The 23061-nt window shown below is 35.6% G+C and overlaps 2 protein-coding genes across 3 annotated transcripts in view; one reads left to right on the top strand and one right to left on the bottom strand.

The window, feature by feature from the left end:
* The first annotated feature begins 1979 nt into the window (after positions 1-1979).
* Positions 1980-7674, top strand: LOC117114610 (cytochrome c oxidase assembly protein COX18, mitochondrial-like). The gene is made up of 7 exons (XM_033258300.1): positions 1980-2114; positions 4172-4306; positions 4609-5163; positions 5572-5722; positions 5872-5993; positions 6280-6387; positions 6626-7674. Exons 2-7 carry the CDS (start codon positions 4259-4261, stop codon positions 6803-6805), a joined length of 1164 nt encoding a protein of 387 aa, XP_033114191.1. The 5' UTR covers positions 1980-2114; positions 4172-4258; the 3' UTR covers positions 6806-7674.
* A 657-nt stretch (positions 7675-8331) lies between these two features.
* Positions 8332-23061, bottom strand: part of LOC117114622 (zinc finger SWIM domain-containing protein 8-like) — a 29917-nt gene continuing 15187 nt past the window's right edge. Inside the window, exons 9-18 of one of the 2 annotated variants that reach the window (XM_033258312.1) lie at positions 22130-22303; positions 21363-21555; positions 20721-20941; positions 19271-19793; positions 18688-18904; positions 15906-16001; positions 14069-14358; positions 13294-13505; positions 11707-12460; positions 8332-10866 (exon numbers count right to left, since the gene is read on the bottom strand). In XM_033258312.1, coding sequence (XP_033114203.1) covers positions 10448-10866; positions 11707-12460; positions 13294-13505; positions 14069-14358; positions 15906-16001; positions 18688-18904; positions 19271-19793; positions 20721-20941; positions 21363-21555; positions 22130-22303 — 3099 coding nt within the window. In that variant the 3' untranslated portion in view covers positions 8332-10447. The remainder of the gene's footprint in view (positions 10867-11706; positions 12461-13293; positions 13506-14068; positions 14359-15905; positions 16002-18687; positions 18905-19270; positions 19794-20720; positions 20942-21362; positions 21556-22129; positions 22304-23061) is intronic. The other variant, XM_033258313.1, reaches the window with a different exon arrangement.

Below are 23061 nucleotides of genomic sequence, written 5' to 3'. Positions count from 1 at the left end.
TTTTACATATTCATATACAATTAGGCCCTAAGTGTCAGACCTCAGATAAGTTTCTTAGGTCGTTGCTAAATTTGCCAAAATTATACGCATAGCACGTGTGCTAAAGGGTATTAATGATATACCAGATAGCATAGTCATGCCAGGTGTTCACTATGGAAATCGTATTATGAATTAGAAACTGGGTGTAGTCTACATAGGCATAAACATCTTTTTCCTACACTCGTTCACTATGCAATGTACGTGGTTTTCTTCAAAGCCGATGCTGCTCGTTTATTTATTTATTTATTTATTTGAACATGCACCTTCGAAACGGTGGCACTCAACAATAATTGGTGCGTTCTCAAAGTAAATGAAATAAAAAGTACAAAAACAATACAAAATAGTTGAGTAGTTGGAAAAAAAATCATCTGTATTAAGTACAGAAGGCTTACCAGAGATAAAAAGTTTAAAATGAGACTTAACTAATAACAACATTATCCAATATTCTTGGATATAAACAAAAGGGATACAAAACAGCAATGTAGATAAGAACTAACAAAAATAAATATGCCTATTTAAAGCAACGGTACATCAATTAATTATTGGAATTTAAAATTTCATTACGCATTTTCCATGCTCGTTTAACATACCTTTTGCAGAACATATCAAAGATAACTTCACTTTCTTTGTCAAGGAATAAGGATGCACAACTCAAAGTATATTGTAGTTTAATATTTTTGTTTGCATTGAAAAAAATCATTATATATATATTTTGGTTGTTATGACGACTTAATTCAAATTTTAATTTGTGCAATTCATCGATGCGTATGCTATTTATGGCTGGGCAACTAAAAATAAAATGTTGGATATCTTCATCAACATTTAGGTTACAAATGCCACATTCCTTATTATTATTTATATTCCAATTTGAGGTTCTAGCATTTAATGGCAATGTATTCGATCTAAGTTTGAATTTTAGTGCAACACCTTCAAAGTCAGTTTTGTCGATAAGATAATTTTCATGTTTTGGTTCTAGTTTCAGGGTTGCATATTCCTGCAGGGATAATTTGTTTTGTAATCCCGTTCTCCATTCATTTATCATAATATTGTTTATAAAGAACAATTGAAGGCTCCTGGATTAGACAATATAACGAATGAGTTGATTAAAAATGGTGGCGATACGCTCATCAGATCCTTGCTAGAATTGTTTGTAAACATTTTAAGTGTGGAACGGATACCATGGTGACTGGAAGTCCACACACTATCGAATGCTTTTCGAAAATCCTGGAAGGCAAGGTATATGTTTTTACCCTGCTGGAGACGGCAGGTTGTTATACTCATAATAATATGTTTAATAATAAGAGTAACGATAATAGTATTAAGTCTAAAGGTAATACAAATGATGGGGCTGATCAACACGACCTTGGTATAACCCTTTGGGAATCATACCAAGACGTAACTTCGATAACTTTAATAGAGTTTATTATGGAGACATCTTATGGCGAACAATAGGTCTCCCATCGATTAATTATGGTTGTGCAGTATGGTGTTCTTTAAGTAGAATTGATATTAATAAACTAGAGCGCCTTCAACTGCAAATGGCACGCTATATTCGCAAAGCGCCTAGGAACACACCTTGTGCAGCACTTTATGGTGAACTCGGATGGTCTCCCATCACTGATCTTCATAATATTGCACATGTAAAGTACTTCAGTCGATGACAGATTTTTTTTTTTTTTTTTGGCAAACCTGCTCGCGACAACTCAACGCAAAAGTTTGGTGATCACACTTTTGGGTCGCGACCAATAGTTTGGGAAGCATGAAGAGTGCTAAAAAAAAAATCAAAAAAATGAATAGGGCCTAAACACCAAGGGGCGCTTATTTAAACGGGGCGCTTAAGAAAATTTCACTTTAGAATGGGCTTATTCCAGAGGGGCGCTTATTCGCGCGAGTACGGTACAGGACGTACTGTACTTTAAATTGGAACACAATGTGAGTGTTCACGCGTTTTGCGTTCGCAGCAAATACACGACCACATTGGAACGCAACAATAAAACAAAAATGGCTGCGCTCTCGTGTGTACGGAGTTGTGTTACCTTTTTTTGAGTCTTAACTTTTTTCACCTTCTCAGTAACGTAAGTGCTTTTACTGCTCAAATTATCTTTCTTCTTTGTAATAAAAGGCTTACAAATAGCTAGGACTATGTCAGGGCCTAGCCTAGCTAGGCCAAGGCCTAGGGCCTAGGCTAACCTACCTACAAACACCAGGCCCAGGCCCAGGTAGGCTAGGGGCCTAGGCCTCCTCTCTGCTAGTAGTAGTAGTATGTATGAAGATATTATTAGGTACTTAATTTCTTGCTCTTTATTGTAATTTATTATTATATAATTATAAATATTACGTTAGTTAGATAGACACCCACTGCACTGGCCTATAAAAAAGGGGTTTAAATTTTCTGCAGCCTATCAAATCAACATATCCCAAATAATAACCGTAAAGTGTAGGGTGTAGAAAGATAAGAAAACGGAAAAAAAAAAAAAAAAAATTATAACAGACCTAACTAAACCAATTGACGAACTTGATATTTAGATTTTGCCTTTCGCAACTCCATTGGCGCACCATTTGTTCAAAATAAAGCGCGACTCTGGCGCACCATTTGTTCAAAATAAAGCGCGACTGAAATGAAGTGCGGCCAAAGATCTAAATTATCTGTATCAAAGAATATAAATAGAACAAGAACCATACAATTTGATGATGTTATGCTCCTTTTTTTTATTTATAATATTTTTATATTAATGTATAATTATTTGTAACTGTATATAATATAGGAGCCTATTTTAATATTATTATTTCTAAAATTTTAAAAATTTTATAGTTAGGCCTATTTGAATATGCCATGGTTATTGATCCGACACCGGAAGTATACCACCGCGTTCTTCATATAAACTTTTACTGCTCAAATTATCTTTCTTCTTTGTAATAAAAGGCTTACAAATAGCTAGGACTATGTCAGGGCCTAGCCTAGCTAGGCCAAGGCCTAGGGCCTAGGCTAACCTACCTACAAACACCAGGCCCAGGCCCAGGTAGGCTAGGGGCCTAGGGCCAGGCCTCCTCTCTGCTAGTAGTAGTAGTATGTATGAAGATATTATTAGGTACTTAATTTCTTGCTCTTTATTGTAATTTATTATTATATAATTATAAATATTACGTTAGTTAGGTAGACACCCACTGCACTGGCCTATAAAAAAGGGGTTTAAATTTTCTGCAGCCTATCAAATCAACATATCCCAAATAATAACCGTAAAGTGTAGGGTGTAGAAAGATAAGAAAACGGAAAAAAAAAAAAAAAAAAAATTATAACAGACCTAACTAAACCAATTGACGAACTTGATATTTAGATTTTGCCTTTCGCAACTCCATTGGCGCACCATTTGTTCAAAATAAAGCGCGACTGAAATGAAGTGCGGCCAAAGATCGAAATGATCTGCTGTATCAAAGAATATAAATAGAACAAGAACCATACAATTTGATGATGTTATGCTCCTTTTTTTTATTTATATATTTTTATATATGTATAATTATTTGCAACTGTATATAATATAGGAGCCTATTTTAATATTATTATTTCTAAAATTTTAAAAATTTTATAGTTAGGCCTATTTGAATATGCCATGGTTATTGATCCGACACCGGAAGTATACCACCGCGTTCTTCATATAAAGAGTTAATGTGTATTTTTTAAGTAGTTTCCCGAACTCGAGCCTGTAGATCCCATCCTTTTGCATCTGTTTTCTTGTGTTTGATTATGCATGTGATGAGACGCAATAAAATGATTAAAGAAGGGTTAGGCTTTACTAGGCCTAGACCTCTCTTTCTGGTAGACCTAGATAGTAATACAGTTTAGTAGGACTAGGCTAGAAGATTGCTAAAACTCGTCAGTGAGCATCACACCAATTGGGTCAGAATCACAATCTGTTGGTTGCCATGAAAGTGAATAATTATTAATTGGTTTGTGTATTTGAATTATGACTGAAATATCCTAATATGCAGTAACCAACAAAAAGTTAAAAAGAAAGTGAGAAGAGCAGCCCCAATTCCAAATCAAGACCTACACTAAAATAAACCCTGCCCAGGCCTAGGATTGAATTGTAAATTAAATATAATAATTCTATATATTTTTGTTTTCCATTAATAGGTAAATTTTGTAGGATACGTGGAGAGATGGTGAATCACATTGATTGGCTCTTTATTCAATAATAGTATTGTTACAACAGACAAAACCATGTCTAGATTAACAAGTGCTCTGAACATTCTTCACAATTGTTCAAAGGTAAACAAAGCTGTTATAAAATTTTTGTAAGTAATGGTAGGCCTAGCTCTAGGTAAAATAACTTTTCTGAAGATCCTTTTGAAAAACTGTATAATAGTTACATACTGTAGGCTACAGTAGCCTGTTTAACAGCCAAACAAATTGAGGCTTATAAATAAAAGATACTGTGGTCACTTACCATCATTAATAAGATGGTAACATCAGGCCCTACCCAAGTTATCCTGAGCTCATGATAATATGCATTTATAATTTTATTCTTCCATAATGCGAGATGAAACAGGCATATTTTTTTTATTCCTCAGACTAACTTGCTGCAACACAATTGCCATTATTTTTCTGGTTGTATTAACGCTAGCAGACATCCCATTTGGAGTAGTTTTAAACTCGCAAAATCATCATTTCATAGTTTAACATCCAGACATGTGACATCCGTGCAGATGCCAATTTTCAATAAACAACAAAAGAAGCATGTAAAACAAACATTGCTCTGTGGTGAACTGTCGCAGATTACACACCCTTCAATCACTTTCACACGAGGATTTAAAGTGGAGATATCCGACGCGGCAGTCAGCAATATATATATTCCAACCCCAGTGGAAACTTGCTACGAACTGTTAGAAAACTTTCACGACATGTACGGACTTCCATGGTGGTTCACGATCGTGGCTTCAACATTTGCGCTAAGATTTGCTGTGATCATGCCACTAGCGATAATGCAACAGAGAGTGATGGCAAAGATTGAGAATGTACAAATTGAAATCAACACGTACGCCGAACAATTAAAACAAAAGACGGCAGTAACTGCTAAAGAAAATGGCTGGTCACAAAGGAAAATGGCCAATGTGTATAGCAATCAGGTTGGTTGGTCGGGTATAAGCCAACCTGGCATGCGTGTAGCGCCCCCCTTCCCAGCGACGTAAAATTTGTTCCACTAAGTGGGTTAATATACTAAATATGACGATTAAGTTTTCATTGGAATAGGGATTAGATTTTTTCGCACACCCATGCCGTTTCACACCCCCAAGACCAACACCAACCCACACCCCTGCCAGGTATAAATCCATCCCCTAACTTATTTGAAACATTTTTATGCATTATGGTCCACCTGGATATAGGTGCATAGAACGTCTAAACTGTCTAAACTTTGTGTCCGATATCGTCAATCATTATTACAATATTTGGAGGGATTATTTTTTCGTTATAAATATAATAAAATAATAAAATTTTGATTTTGACAGATTTTGTTGTAACAATTTTATTTTAAGATTTCTAAATTTGTGAGAAATGTCCACATGAGGGAGAACTGCAGACCGATGAGAATGACGTACGTTTCCATTGCGCAGGCATTCATATGGGTTACTATGACAACAGCGATTGGGCAGATGACTGGAGTACATCCTTACATATTTGGCACAGGTAATTGATGAAATTGCTTGAATTTTTTGATCAAAGTGATAAATTTTAAATTAAAATATCAATGATTTTTAAACTGAGATATGAACTTATGTAAATTTAGCTACCAATGTATACACCAATTTTTTTTATTTCCTTGATTACCTTTTCAGAAGTGGATATTGATTTCCTACCAGCGTTGATGACAGAGGGTGTATTATGGTTTAAGAATCTAGTTCAGCCTGATTTTATTTTACCGTTTTTGTTAGGAGCATCTAACATTTCACTGGTAATGGTAAGTAAATCTCAACCCCGATTAATTCACAAATTACCTCTTCACTAAGTCCTGCCTCTTAGATATTGTTGCTAATGCAATACACAAACACATGCATTTGTGGAACAACATGTGTTTGTAGGACACGCCCATATTCCTGGCACCGTTATGATTGGTCAGTTGTTTATACTTGATTGACATTCTTGAAAGGTCCACCATTGTTGATTCTTTTTGATGTATTTTCTCTTAACATTGTATTATACTAATCTGTCTCTCCATTTGAATTTGTGATTTTTTTCGTCTACAGTTATGGTCTTTACGCCGTGGTCCCCTTTCAAGAACACAGCATCGATCACAATTTTCACTTTTTGCTATTTCTGCCGGCCTTGTACCAGCAGCAGTGACCATGCCAACAGTGAGTATTTATAGTGGTTAATAGCTACAGGTCACTCTGTAGTTTTAATAATTATTGAATTATGCTTAAAAATGAAGAGAAATGTAAGTGTAGGCACAGTGAGTCGCTTGGCTCCTTGAATAATCAAGTCAGGATAATGAACAATGTATTGGTTACATGTTGCTCCAAGGGACCATGAGCCAAGAAATGCATGTCACTTTAACAAGACTTGAACGTTGTTTCATTTGTTTTCTTTTAGGCCGTGACTTTGTACTGGACAGTTTCAAGTATGTGTGGTCTTGCGCAATTCTTCATTCTTAGGATCCCTTCAGTAAGGAGACTTCTTTATATTCCACTGTCATCAAGTGAGATGAAGAGACCTCTACAGGAAATGTTACAGATATTCAAAATCCGATACCAATCTAAGAAATATTTTTAAGAATTAATTCAGGTCTTAACGAGAGTGCATGTAAAGAAATCTTAAATCAACATTACAATACTTCAACATATAGATATGGCAGTATCTTCATCATTGACAAATACTCATGTGTTTTTGCGGGACTTAACTGAAGTCCTGTAGTTCGTCTATATTTAGATGGAGCTGAACAAAAAATTTGTCCGTCTACAGTAGACAGAGCTATAAAAAATGGAAATCTAAAGATGCTCCTTTTACGCTGTATGGTAAAAGCATAGCCTCCTTACGTTTTAGTTTTGATATGACATGAAAAAATATTACAATTCCACCTAATAATTTTTTTTTAAGGGGTGGGGGGAGAGAATGATGATGTGCTAAACTGTAGTAATCGTGGTGACAAACAATTGAAGAACATAGGCAAAAACAATAGCCTCCCTGGAGCTTCACTCCTTTGGAAAGGCTTATTAAACTCCTAAGATGAAAATTCATGTACATACAGTATTTTCTTCATTAACAGCAATTTGTCGCTCTCTACAATAAAGTTTTCTGACAAAGAATCAAACTCGTATACATTTTCAGCAATTTATTTCTTTGACATAGAAGTTAAATTCTTTATAAACAAATTCAACTAGAGGTGAAATTTAAAAGTAATTACGTCATTTTTTAAAAATGAAAGTGCTATAACACTTTAACTGACACCTAAGAATAGTCATTAGGATCTGAAACAGTTTATATACTTAATGTGTAAAATACACTTTGCACACACGTGTTAAATTTAAAGATTTTGAACCAAACAAAATCTTTCATCAAGCTCATTTTTAATGTACTGTACAAGTAAATTGTTATAAGGATAATAGAGTGCTAACGCCCATGCACTAAATCCTGAAAAAAAAGGGGAGCATGGTCTTCATAAGGCGCGACTTTTTTTATACCTTGTTTAGCCAACCCACCGACTGCAAATATTGATGATTTCAAATAATAAAATTTTATTTTAGCTTATAAGCGCACCCGCCGCCACAAAGAAAGTGGAAATTTCAGAAAAAAACAAATGTTTTTTTAAATTTTTATTACACCCTCCGCTGCCATGAAATCGCCAAAGATATGTATATTTCTTCCTAATTATATAAATTTGGAGCATTTAACCATCCTATTTTACATCCTCCAGTAAAATTTTATTTTTATTATCTCCTATGCCTTGATGATTTTGGCAAAACCATTTGCTAAATAAGAAAACAAAATTTTATCTTTATGATAATCTTTAAAAAAAATAAGTATGCGAAACCAAGGAATAAAAAAAGTTTCGCCTAATAAATAATATGCCATATTTATATAGCACATTATGGTAAACAGAGCCTTTTAAACACTTAACACTGCTTTTTCAAGCCATGTCAAAGACTATCAAAAACATGTGACATATATGCCTAAATATGGTCATGATGACATCACACCATGACTATATATGGGCATACATTTTTTTGTCAAAGAAAATGTAATAAGGTGGATAGAACTTAACTCCTGTCTTTGGATTAAATACCCACAGAATGCATTAATCTGATCTTCATATAATAAATGTCCACTAGTGTATTATATTCAACTATTTCAATTGCTTAATAGTAAACAGTGCATTGTCATACAAGGTTACCAGGTACCTGCTTATACACCTGGGTGGAGGGAGACAATCGTAGGTAAAGTGACTTGAAATCAACACAAGCGTAATGCACAGCGAAGGTTCAAAACCTTTGACCTCAAATTTGAATTGCGCCAAACTACATACATAACAAGGCTCAACCTTCTAATAAAAGCCCAATGAACAATATTGCCGTAATACGACGCAGTTGTGCAGCGATTTCTGATGTACAGGTGATTTTAGGCATCTCGACTAGTTAGCACTCTATTATACTTATAACTCTAAATGTTTGTATTGTCAAAACATATGTATTTTGACAACATTTTATGGTTGTTGATATCTATAGCCTCTTAATAATCAGTGGAAATGATTAAAGAGAAAAGTTCACACTATGTCAAAAAACAGTTAAGTGCAGTATTCTGTACTTAACATGGAGCTAATCAAGTAGGTTCATACTTATGTATTTCCAAATGATCATGCATTCTTTTTCACCCAAAAATTTAATGGGTTTTCATCGGTAAAATAGTACAAAAAAATACTTAACAAGACAACCTGCAATTCTTAAATTGTTAGACTATAAAACTCTACCTATATAAGTCAAAAACGACGTAAGACAAATTCACAACAAACATAAACGATTTATAATAAATAGTGGTAGGGTTATGTACAAGAAATTCAATCCTTCAATTTGGTATAATTTTTTTTAAAGAAAACAATAAAATATGCTTAAAATAGTTGAGTAACAATGAACGATACTTGTCATATAAAATGACATGTCATTTTGAATGTCTTGGTTGACCAATACGATGACTTCTAAATTCAAGGCCTACTATATAGAGGTGATGAGGGAGTTGATAAAATCAATACTGTAATACTATTCTTCACAGGGAACAGAGAACAACAATTTTTGTTCCCATTTTCAACACATTGACTGCCGTAATGCACATGAATATACTGTACTTTACTTCCAACTAACCATTCTAAAATAATTTTAGAATGATGCTGACTTGAGACATCACCATATTATTTAATTTACAATCCACAATAAGATACACGGGCAGGCAAATTATAATATGAATATTCATAGATATCAGCAGTCAGTGTATTAAATTTACAGGGCGTGTTCCTTTAATTAATGGCACTAATATAGTACACAGATGCTAGATAACGTGGAACATGTATTTAGTTTTTAGGAGTAGAAGGGAAGAATTTTTTTTTTAATACAGCAGTTAATACAACTCAGTCTCAAAATACAAGTTTATCTGTTGGGGTTCATTCCTAACCATAGTACTGATTATTTTTCTTAACTTTTACTAGTGGATTCAAACATGTTATACATACATTTCTAATATATTATGATTTGCATCAAGGGTATGGCTTTTACTGTACTTAATTGAACCATCTGATTACTTGGGAGGATAGATGGAAGGGGGTAACCATGTTACCCCCTATATTCCACTGAAACTTAAATACAAATGATGAGGTAACTGTAAGCAGAGGATGATCGAATTAAGTGTGTTCAAACTGCTACGCTAATGTAACAGAAGATTAGCTTGGGAAAGTTTTAAATACTGTACACTCACGGACCCCACACTAGCTTACGCCAGTGAGTCAGTCACAATGGCGGCACCAGTGGGGGTCTGGGGATCGTCCAGAACACTGGTCTGAAAATAAAATTTTCAGAGTCAAAAATTTCCATTTCCAGGCATGTTGAGGCATCTATACTTTAAATTCACTGATATCAGCTCCAACCACGATGGGACTAAGGTGGGTCTGGAGACTGTGCAGGACTTTGACCTCCTCGTTGAGGAACCTCTGGCGCCACCAGTTAGTCACGCATTAATGATTTTCCTTACCCTATACCAGAATCAAATTGCTTAAGCCTGAAGCAACTGGGTGTGGACAACCTTGGTTGATGCACCAAATTAGATTCCTTGCGCACCTTTTGGGAAGTCAACAGTATCAGTTTGTTTAAGATGTCGTATTTTTGTAGAAAAAATTTTAAAATTCAGCCAGTAGTAAGTTTCAGTAATTTGTCATCAACGGTTTGATAATGTGTGTTCATAGATGTTACCAAACGACAAACTAGATATTATCCGCGTCAAAAACTCTCGTTTACCTGGTTTCATACGATGCAAATTGTTAAGAAAATCTTGGAACTGGTTCGCCCCGCATGGCGACATAAGGAACGCACTCTGTGCGTTGCGCATGATTGTGAGAACCTCCTCGTATTCGTGTTGGCTCATGTTGTTCATACGTTGATGAATGCATTGCATGTACATCTGCTGGCATTTCTGGATAATGTGTGTTAGCGTCGGTGATCGTAGCGTGTTCTGTAACGGCGTGTGATGGACATTCGAGAGGAACTGAGCCGCCTCAGTTACAATCTCTTGTAGTACATACGGACTGAAGATTATATTTGGAACACTGAAACAGTATTGTTGAACATGTGATGCACCTGAGAAAAACAAGAAATTCACATTTATAATAATATGAATTGTTTTAAGAGTGCGAAGACAATGAAGGCTCTTAATATGTAACTAATATAACAGCAATACTGTAAATTCCCACATGTAGGTTCCCACAGTAAGACGAGGCTTAAATAGAAAATTACGATAAAAAAAATTAAAAAAATGGGGGTTGTCTTATACGCCCAACACATAAAAATTGTTTATTTTTTTATTTTTATTTTTTTCATTTATTTAAAAATTCAAGATTGAAATGAAGAGCTTACAATAGAATCAATAAAGTAAAAATACAGAAATATAAAACAATTAATACAAAGATTAAATCATAATTCATGTTATGGTGTTATTTTTCACGAATCACATATTACGTGGGAATCATCTGTAACACACGAATGTACTACTGAAATGAAGCTACTATCTGTTAGTTTGATTGAATGCAATTAATGCGGAGAGAATTTAATGAACATTTTAAAGCCCATGAAATGGTATCATATGGTTCCATTTTTAGCCAGCTAGATGCTGTATCGAGACCATAAAATGCAGCAAAATATAGGAATTCCAATGAAACTGTTTCGTCTTACAGAATATGCCCGACATATAAAAATTGTCAAAAAATCTTCTCAAACTTGGGGGATTGTCTCTATACGTGGATCACATTATACGCGAATATATTTGGTACTGTTGTATAAATTAGCCCACAGGTAATCATTAAGAACATAATACATGACAAGCTAGTAATTCTGTGTTACACTGGCTCTCTTGTTTGTGAAGTAGAATTAAGTACAAAAACAGCTATAATCTATATTCAGCATAAGGTAACACATGCCTACCTAGTTTTTTGGCTATACCAAGAAGCCACTTCACGTCCTCACCATACGGAGGATTCCGGGAGAATCGTGACTGGTAACGTTCATCGTGAACACGCCTTGCTAGGGTATCCATTGCCAGCATACCTACACGATATGTATGAAGAAGGTAGTATTGGCTCTGATGTGGAACAACAGGTGCAGGGACCAAAGCTGGCGACCCACCTCTCGCTACCCTTCCAGGAGCTGGAAGCATAGCGGGAACAGGTGGTGCACCACCAACGTACTGGTGAAGGTTTGGGTTCGGGCCGACCATTGCTCTTGATGCAAATCCACTAGGAATAGCTACGTACGGATTGGAGCATGGCGGATAAGCAGGGACACCCCAGCCTGGCATAGCTTGGGATGTAGGAGGCTGGTTGTGGGGAATGAAGCCCGGTCTAGCTGGATGGTAAGGTGGATGAGGAGGATGTGTTGGCCTAGGTCCGTACTGTACAGGATAGGTATGGTACAACGATACTGGAATAGGAATGACGGGTTCATTGTATGGCGGTATCGGAGGGTGCATCCCATGTGCGGCTACCGCTGCCGCTGCCACCATGTTATCCTCGGGCGGAGAGCTAGCTTCGTCATCACGGTGATGCTGTGTTTGGTTGTGAAGCCACTCCCAGTGTTTACCAACAGTGAAGAGCACGTCGGGGTAGACATCGCCTCCTTTGGCAGCATTCTCTACTGCTAAACATGCTTTACTCAACATGTTGACATCCTGTTCCTTACACTGCAAGATATGTAACAAATTATTTTAAACAAATTATACAACTTAAACTGAAAGGTCCACTGATTAACCTCAGATAAGATAGTATAATACATACTCCAAGTATCGAAATGCATGCCATCATTTTGGGATTGAATATTTCAACATTACCTGATGATGATATAATTAATGTAATTAAATGTGTAATATTTAATCCCGACACAATGGCGTGCATTTCGATACTTGGAGGATGTATTATACTATCTTTTACAACTTACAAGCCATATTTAAACATTCAATTATATGTTTATATAAACTGCTGATTATAGGGAATTTTCAACAATTTCACTCCACATACACTGCATATCAAATTTCTTTCTATCTCCTCTTTTGTTAATCATGGATCATGTACATACAATCTGTGTGGTACAAACAAATCCAATGCCAGCATGCCTACACATTTGGTACAGTGCAAGTGTGGAACAACCAGTTGCAGCAACCAATGTTGGCAACATGTCTAACTACACTTCCAGGAGCTAGAGGCATAAAACATATAATATAACAACAAAAAAAACCCAGAAATACTGGAAAATAAAGTAGTCGAAACAGATGCACTGTCATAGGTGGATTTCAGCCTACCCAGGGCCCCCTAAATTTAAAAAAATAGAAAAAATAGGAGGAATACGAAAATTACACTGAAAAGTCCAAGATTGTGATTTCTGGCCATCTATAGATATCAAATTAAGTAACTCTGTTCAAACATGGTAGGACTGTGGTAGCCTGGACCCTCCAACTGTAAAATGGCATTTCATGGGCCTCCTCTAATTCAGGTTCCTGGATTCGTCACTGACTCTCACCTGAAGCAAGGCCCTGTTGACATCCGAGGGATTTAAAGCGTGGGCATGTGACAGACACGATAGAGCTAGCTCAGCAGCAGCCTGGACCATCTGGGGATCTCGACAACGCGATGCACGATCAGCTATTGCCGCAGCTTCTGCAGGGGTCAAGTGTCCTTCCCAGTAATTGACAAGAATGTTGATACCGCCACTACCCAACTCTAATGCTTGACCTGAAATCAACCATAGCAACAATATTAGTATATTTTTTCTTTGCAGTTTTCATTTTGTTGTCTGCAGTTTTGTTCAACTTCAATCAGTGGTATTGTTGATGGCAATAAAGTTTTACACTTTTACAGTTTATTTATTATGGTATCTTACATTTTTATATCTATCTATTTTTTTTTAAATCAATCCCGTGTAGAATTTAGAAACCAAAAACTACCTTTAGAAATAATTAATTAATTTACTTTTAGAAATAAACAACACTAAATGCATATCCAGGAACACCAGACATGTACAACAGTAGGCCTATATAAATGTATATATGATTATTTTAATCTTTTATATTAAGTACACTATTGATATTTATAATGTGTTTGAAAAGTATATTTGTGTTTTGATATGAGTGATTTTGCCTTTTACAAGTTTCCATGAGGACAAATAAATTCTGAATCTGAAAAGGTATGATAATGTAAACCTATTTCATAAAGTGAAGAAATAGCATAGACATCATTTGATGTGAAGGAATGAACATACAGTATCAACAACATCCTTAATGATCAATGTAACTTACTTCTGATAAAAGACTCGTAAGCAGAATATGTCCGCGTCAGCCAGTTTGGTGAGACGGCATTGTAAAGGCTAAGCGCGTAGAACCCGACCTCAAAGGCTGTTAGCAAGAGTCCACGATGCGGTCCAGACTGGTTGTTGTTTGCTGGGTTCTGAGTGAAGTGTGTTGGACTGGAATTCCCTCCAGCTTTTGTCACTATCGTCTTGGCTAGCTCAAGGTAAAAATGAGCGGATGCCTCGCTTGGTTGATTTGGTATTGATGGACAATATACTCGGTTTTTGCCACGAAATCTACTTTCAAAAAAAAAAGTATAGGATTGGATTGGATGTACTGTTGAACTTGCCTAAGTCGAATCCAAATGGGATTCAAAAATTGTTTGACTTACATAAAATTCAACTTTCACATCATTAAATTAATGGAAAACACAACAATTTGGTATGTAAAATAAGATCGACTTATTTGAGTTTATAGGCAATGTTGACTGAGGCAAGTTGAACTGTATTTAGTGAAAACACCAAGGATAACCTACGAAAGTTAGAAAAAGACATACTTCTAGTGGGGTCCTTCTGGTGGTTATTGGGCAGTACACCAAGCGACAATCCCTTACTCTTTTCCAAGTAGTGTACTGCATCCGAAAGACAGTGCGAATGAAACTTGCATTTCAGCCCTCCAGCTGAAACACAAGGAGACCAGCCATGGGAATTGAACCAAGAACCACGAGATCTTCATGGTTCAGGGCACACACAGTGGCTTCCACCAGTTTAGCCAACTGAGCTAAGCTGGAGTAAATAGCAATGAAATGATAAAAACCATAAATTTTTAAAAGTAAATTTAAAGCTTTTTTTTTTTCAAATTGCTGTTTTAAAATTTATGTTTCATATATAAATATATATATATATTGGATTGGGTTTATTCATTGTAAACACCAAGGATAACCCATGAAAGTCTAGAAGAAGTGGGGTCCTTCTGGTGGTGATTGGGCAGTACACCGGGAGACAATCCCCTACTCTTCTCCGAAGAGTGTACTGTGTTCTTTAACATGCACATGGGCCATAATGCACACGGGACCAACAGCTTAAACGTCTCATCCGAAAGACGGTGCGCTATTGTAACTTGTATTTCACCCCTCCAGCTGAAACACAAGGAGAGGCAGCGATGGGAATTGAACCGGGGACCTAGAGATCTCCATGGTTCAGCGCACACACAGTGGCTACCACCAGATTAGCCGACTGAGCTATATACATCATAAATAACATTATTCTGAACAATTAACATTCTCAATTCACCAATCAAGACATACTAGCAATTGCACAATATATATCAAGGGTGAATGAACCTGAATAAATGTATGTTGCCAAATTTTACAAGCAATTTGCCAAAACAAGTTGGGAAAATCCAAAGGTCACAAGTGTTTGTTTTTAATCCTCTGTCCCTAACCAATTGTATTCTAAATTGTTGTCATGGTTACTGAATGAAATGAAAATAAACTTGAGATAAGCTGATAAAACAAGTAACAACTTTATAAGTTTTTGGCAGTGAATTCCGAAAGAGTGGCAGCAAAAATTTACATTGCCCCAGTCATTATTATTGGACGATGGCACTCTGTTCATGTTTATATATTTTTATTTAATGTAAAATGCTGTGTAATTTAATATAATGGATAAATTTCATTGTAAAACATTGTACGTTCTAGAGGCTGCAAGCACCACTTTAAGGTGTTATGGCAGAATGTTGCTGTTGCAGCCCCTGGGCCTTTGAGCCAAATAAATAAATGAAATGAAAATATGTTTAATAATAGGTATGTATAAGAAGATGAAATAATTTTGCAATCTCTACATACCGTCCATTACGTGGACTAGGAGTCGAGCTTCTAGATTCATTCATCTCAGAGGCTACGCATGGCCCTACCCTGAGAGCTGCTACTCCACCTATTGCACTGTAAAGTAAAGCAAAATACAACAACTAAAATAGATGTTCCTACAGAAACCTTGAATTGATATTTCATTCCATAACATTTACGGACAAAATTTTTCAAGCAATTCTTTTGCAATGTTTTTACATCTTAAGAGTACTGTATAAACAATGTATTTGTCATCACACTTAAAAGTTCCTGTATATTAAAAGTACATTAAAACAAGATGGCCCCCATCTTCCCTTACAGCCCTTATTCATCCTTCCGCAATTACTGTAGACCTTTTTCGAGTGACAATCAAAATTACTAATGGACCAATCACAACAGGTCCAGGAAGGAATGTGTGTGTCCTACATTTCTGCGTAGGTTTTTACATTGTCGTTTTGTTGGACCTTATCAACAATATTCAAAGGGCGGAGCTTAAGCAGAAAAGTCCATAGCATGTTAATTTATGGTTATTTTTTACATGTCACCACAAAAAAAAGATTATATATTTATTTAGTGAACTATTTTTCAAGTAAACATTTGTTCTACTATACTCAACATTTTGATTTAATTTCACAACCTCAAGTAATTTACCGCAATGACCAAGCAACGATTGGATTTTAAGAGAAAAAGTATCATTCTAAATTTATTGAAAACCACTTGACGCAAGACAACTGATCGCAAAAGCAATCACGTAAAGCGCTCTGTCAAGACTATCAAATTGTATTTGACACAAACATGTTGGTACATGCCTAAATATGGTCATGATCACATCACATTATGACCATATATAGGCACATGACTATATGTGATGTGTCACCACGAAATGAGATGCATCGTTGGTGTGAAATCATATAGAGATATTCTCCAAAATAGGTCAAAGGCAACATTTTTACAAAATTTTGATTTTAATGTTTTTGAATAACTTGATACTTATATTTTATGATTGTGTACTTTTTAAGTGAATTTTCTTACTAAAACTGTGTTCTTTTTGCATATTCCTTAATTCTAGTCCTATTATTTGTACAGGTTAGTTTACCTTTGAGGCCGATTTTCTCAAAACCTGGTTCTCATACACCTAAACTTTAAATGCTAACATCTCTGGATCTATTTATCCTAGGGAAGCCATTCAAAGATCACATTAAAGCTTATAATGTGATCTATCAAAATGTAATATAAACTAATTTTTTTATTTTCTAACGATGAGACTCATTTTGTAGTGAGACCTCACATATTATGGACATACAACAGTTTTTTGTCAAAGAAAATTTGATAGTCGTAGAGATATTTCATATGTTTATACATAAGTTAGTATAATACATACTCCAAGTATCGAAATGCACGCCATCTTGTTGGGATTCAATATTTCAACATTAATTATGTCATCATCAGAAATGTTTATACATGTGACATATCTTTGAGGACTATCAAATGGCATTTTGTAATGCCAACTGGAAGACAGCCACTGCTAAATATATTATGCATCTGTGGGTTGTGCACAAGACAATGACTTTTCTTGGAATTTCAAATTTCATGACTCAAAGTAGGATAATAACATAATATTATTTGGAAATTGTTTAAATATTGTAGGAACTGAGCCAGTAATGCAGAAGCTGACAAGTTTACTGCTTCATGCATATGTGGCAAAGACAAGCCAAACCAGTCACTCGTCGCAAAAATCGACTTTTAGTTATTAATGCAGTGTTAAAGAGTAAAATGGGAGCTATAAAATGGTATTAAAGAATCATTTAAATCTGACATTTCGTTATGAAATTACAGGAGTCTACATATACAGCTATTTAAAGAACAATATTTGAGAAATCAGCCTTTAAAGTTTACGATTTCAGGCATTTCTTAGTCAGAAACCCTCACCAAATTGTTACAAAATTTTATTTAACACTCAAAGTGGGGAAAATAACAGCATGGCATGATGTATAGATATATAAAGGTTTAGTGCAATAAAATAGATTTTCAAAATTTTGACATTCCAGTATTTTTTGGCCATTATCTCTGAAACAGGATTTGCGACGAGTAACTGGTTTGGCTTGTCTATTCCACATATATTGCTTGTGTAATGTGATGAGTATGAAAGTTGTCACTCTTTATTCTATTATAATTCCATAAAGGAAAGAAAGCACTTATAAGGCCCAATCTGGACAGGCAAAAGCTTTTTATGTGTGTTTTTTTTTTCTTGTACTTCAATAATAAATATAATATTTTTATTTGATTTATGTAGACCTATTTTTTTATCATTATTATTTCTCATGAGCATCATGAAATAATATACAGTATTTTGTCAAGTATCCTTACAAATGAACATTTGAGAAATTTTATACAATCTTTATATAATTGCTTAGACAAGAAATTGTACTGTTGAAATAATTCAATCAATATATCAATTAAAAAAAAAAATCATCTTCCTTCATTTATTCATAAATCATCTTCATTCATTTATTCAATGATTAACTATCATTTCATTTAATGATTCATTAATTATCCATTCATTCAATTCAATCAATAATTTATCCTTTCAATTCATTTATCCATCCATCCATCCAACAATCAGTCTGTCCATTCATCTCTCTATTCATTCAATAGATTACTACTGTAAGTTCACAAAACATGAAAGTAAATAACAAAACATTAAAGTAAATAACAATAAAACAATAGGTGGTGACAGCTAAGTATAAACATAAACATTTACTAAAGAAATAAATTCACTTACCCTTCTATTTCTTTTGCTTCATTTGGCATGGATGTTGGTGGTTTGTCCCACGAACTGCTAGAGCTGAGGGAATCACTGGAATTTCCACTACTACCACTGTCACTGCCAGGCCCTTGATGTCTTCCCCAACCTCCAGGTGGTGGAAACCTCCGGCCTAAGGCAGGCGAGTTATCACTGGAAGTCGTCTCTGGAGCACTGCTGTCTATACTTGCCATTTCTAAAAAGCAATATTTATAAATAACATTGAAACATCAGTCTACTGAATGCTTGGACATATACAATGGATGAATGCTTGGACATATACAATGGATGAATGCTTGGACATATACAATTTGTATTAGTCAGTAAAGTGACATCTATTTCATTATTTATTATACAAAACCTAATATATAAATTATAATAATATACCTGACTGACTACAAATACAAATATATTTTAAAGTATATATTCTAATGTGTTAAAACTATAATTATTAAAAGTAATATTTTTTAATTGCATCTAGACATGCAGATTAATTTGCTGTATATAGGCCAAACACAGTAATTCACTTATTCCTAGAAAATACAATCATTAAGAATGTCACCTCGACTTCGCTTGGTTTGTCTTCCAAAGATCCTGTCCCATTTTGATTGGTTACTGTTCACCTGAAGTGGTACACCGACATTAGCTCCACTTGCTTCTTCCTCCCAGCCTGTCACCATAGGAGCACCTTTCCTGGAGTTTTCTTGTGGTAACATGCCTTGTATGTGTTCCTCTTCCGGGCTAGCCCTTGGGCTTGCCCCTCTTCCTTCATCTGCACCATCACAATCGGATAGCCTAGCTCGAGCGCCTCCCTTAAGCCGTTCACTACTCTGTTTTCCAGTCCGGCCTTTATTATCGCCTGTCTGACTGCCTTTCCTCTGTTCATGTGTGCTTGGATTTCTACTATCCGGACTTAATGCTGCGTTGTTCCGGTGATTCTGGTCCCTTCTCGAAGCCTCGTTAATTGTCGGCCTTGATGCCGTGGATAGGAATGAGGGTTTGTTTGGAGCTATTGAGCTTGGAATACACTGTACAACCTTTTGAGCTGGACCCAAATGTTGCTTATCTAAAAATGCATCTAATATCTGAAATATAACATGAAAATGAAAAAGATTTATGTCTAATATGTGACTGGCTCTGGCAAATCTAGAAGGAAAAATTCAAAACTGAGTTTTTGATGTTTTTATGTTCTGCATGAATTATTTTTTAAAACAGTGTTTATATGATGGGAATTGGTTATGTATTAGCAAGGTTATGAATATTAATTGAATGGATATCAGCCATGTAGGTTTTGAAAAAAGAGCTTCTAAAGATTCCAAAATCAATAATTTATCAAGATTTGTATTTAAAAAACAATTTTAATATACTTCTGAGTCAGATTTAGTGATTGATATTTTGCAGAAATGTTCTTCAATATATATCTCCGTTTATAAATTTGAACAACATGAAAATGTTGATTCTTGAACATTTCGGGTACTTAGAAATTGCGACAAACGGCAGGTTTTTGCCAGAACCGGTCATACTGTATAAGGAGATTCAAGAATTCAAGAACAAAGCTTTATCCAGGGGCGGATTTAGGGCGAGGGGGGGGGGCAGCCCGGCCCCAGCCCCCCCTTTTGGGAGGTAAAAAAAAATAAAAAAATAAAAAATGAAGAAAGAAAAAGAAAAAAATGATAGCCCAGAATGCCTCAAAAGTTATGTTTGGGCATCTAGAACACAAATATTTTGCGGGGGAATTCCCCCGGACCCCCTAGGTCAGTGTTGTCTCGATCAGCCCAACTTTCGGCCCCCCTTTCAGCCCCCCCCCTTTTGGACATTTCTGGATCCGCCCTGCGTTATCCACTGGTAGGTCCAGTTGTATTGAGTAAATGTCCTCCCATTTCCCCTCCATGTTTTTACTGCTAAAAAATAGATTCAAAACTTTGACCCTGTATTATATTATAATACAATAAATATAATAAATGATATTAATAGTTATAGTTACATTAACGTAAATACGTCAATAAACTAACCCGTCTGAGCGGTGTTTGGTCATCCCTGTAGTGCATCAACATAGACAAGGCTAAGTCCCCTCGTTGTCGACGAGTGCCCTCACAGAGCAGGGGGTGAGCTGCTTCAGACACATTGCTCTTCATCGCAAGCGCCGACACTGCAGCCTCAAATCCTAGAACCTCATCTCCCTGCCGATGCTCAGTTGTCAGGATTGATTTCGATGGCGATCTTGATGAAGATGCTATGAATAATAAAGAAAAATAATATACTGTATTTATTAATAGCTGAGACAGAAATTATATTATTTCAGAAGCTTATACAGTAGTGCACCCTCCAATTCAAGACTGAACACCCCCCACCCCCACTAAATCTGACACCCCTCTAATTCAAGACCACTTTTTCTAAGAACCAAATAACAATCTTCAATCTATTAACACTACGCTAATCCCCTGGATTGGAGGGCAAACTATATATAAAAAATTATTTAAAAAAAATAAAATCAAAAATATATCAATTCATGTACAAATGTACAATACTAGATGATTTACAGCGAAATTATATTAAACATGTGATAATAAAAATTGAATTGCATTTCAAATAGTCATATTTAAAATTTTAAAATAAACTATGCCAAGAAATGTTTTGGAAATGAAAACTATTACCAGTTGATGTTAAACACATTGCCTCGAATATGTACCCTGCCAGCATTAGTGGAAGAACCCCTTCTCCGTGTTTCTGCAACGACCAGTTTCGCATTTGCTCTGAGAGCTCACGTAACTGCTCCATTTCCGGAGCACCAAGGGGAACTCGTTTTAAGAGTACAACCAGTTCGGATTCTTGGTTCGCTAATTTCACCTATGTATGAACAGCAACGCATTTGATGTAGATTAAATTCTTTTTAAATGTGATCTTTTTATATTTGAATACAACTGAGAGAAATGCACATATAAACTGTACAGTGAGAACATGGCTTTGTTGTGAGGCTTATCCACATAGGCCTCACATATTACATATTAATTCTACTTTTGTACCTTCTTTGGTTAATACCTTTGTCCTAAATGCTGGTACAACAAACTCATAACATTACTTTTTCAACAACTGAAAGCATCAACACTCAATAAACCGAATCAACGAATCATCCAATAATTTTCTACTTAATTAAGTTTCAAGTATTGTCTTAAATCTTGTAAAATTAGTTTTGTCCAAACTGCAGTGTCAGCCTTATTATGAACAATCCTCACATTTCTAGTAAAGGCAGTTCTGTGGTCAGTACATTCATAATAGACTTGTTTCTCTAATTTTTTTTATGTGTTTCAAATGATTACTTTCTTTAATTTGATGCACTTAAGCTTTTGCTAAGTATTTTAATCCAGGACTAAGAAAATCCTTCCCTCATCATTACAACTCTGCGAAGAAAAGAGCATACTACCTCAAGTCCTTTAGTAGAAGCTGGTTGTCTTGTGATTTGTAAGCCCAGTAAGCCAATCTTAAATGCTAAGTTGTGGCACTCAGGTTGTTCAGCAAGAACACTGCATAGAAAGCTGATCTTGGAGAGCAGTTGGCTTGCTAAAGTGCTCTGTTGGTGAAGGTAACGCTTCTTTCCCTACAAAATAACGACAAAATGTATTGCAAATCAGTACCAATTTATTTTCTTACCTATTTTGTTAAGTTGCACTGTGTACTTAAGTATTTTATTGTTATTTCTTTTTCTTTCACAATTAGATTACTACACCAAAGACCACCAAAATGCTTGTTAGGGTGAAGTACTGTTGTACAAAACATCCATGGTTTGGCAGGGTACCACATGACACTGCTACTGTATGTTACATAAAAGTAACTACACCAACCGGTCGAGAGCTAAGCCAAATTTCCCATAGCTTTTTAAAATTTATCAAAACCTAAAGCAAGGTAGAAATACAGACACAATGTTGAGAAATTAAGTTTATATTGGACTTCTCTGTGTTGCAATTTGCCTTGCTAATCTGAGTGTCTTAAAATGTGGGTGGGGACTGATGGGGACACAAAAGTGAAGTGGGGGGGGTGTTGCTTTTAGAACAATTTTGATTGGGGGAGGGGGGAAGCTGGGAGGGGCACACAAGCATTCTTAGGAGGAGCATGTGCTCTCCACACACCCCCTACATACGCCACTGGCTATATACTCTCATGACAACACTGTAAACCAAGCTTTTCTTTAAACATTTAAACCCAAACATCTGTGCAGAGAATGTTTACCCTGCCTTTCTTTAAACCTAAACATCTGTGCTTCAAAGATTTGGTGATGGTTATCGGTAGAGGTTGTGAGGATTACCAAGGCCTTGTAACAGGAAGCTCATTTCCTATCAACCTTACAGTGTGCATTCT

This window comes from Anneissia japonica, unplaced genomic scaffold, assembly GCF_011630105.1.
Source record: "Anneissia japonica isolate Jap-2015-1 unplaced genomic scaffold, ASM1163010v1 scaffold287836_len1076198_cov165, whole genome shotgun sequence".
Taxonomy (NCBI): domain Eukaryota; kingdom Metazoa; phylum Echinodermata; class Crinoidea; order Comatulida; family Comatulidae; genus Anneissia; species Anneissia japonica.
Note: the sequence above shows the minus strand (reverse complement) of the source record. Positions and strands in the feature narration are given on the sequence as shown.

Bases quoted from the DNA above. Each gene is read 5' to 3' on its own strand.
- LOC117114610 (XM_033258300.1), top strand. From the start codon at position 4,259: ATGTCTAGATTAACAAGTGCTCTGAACATTCTTCACAATTGTTCAAAG. The intron at 5,723-5,871 runs GTAATTGATGAA...TTACCTTTTCAG, and splicing joins TCCTTACATATTTGGCACAG to AAGTGGATATTGATTTCCTA. The intron at 5,994-6,279 runs GTAAGTAAATCT...TTTCGTCTACAG, and splicing joins CTAACATTTCACTGGTAATG to TTATGGTCTTTACGCCGTGG.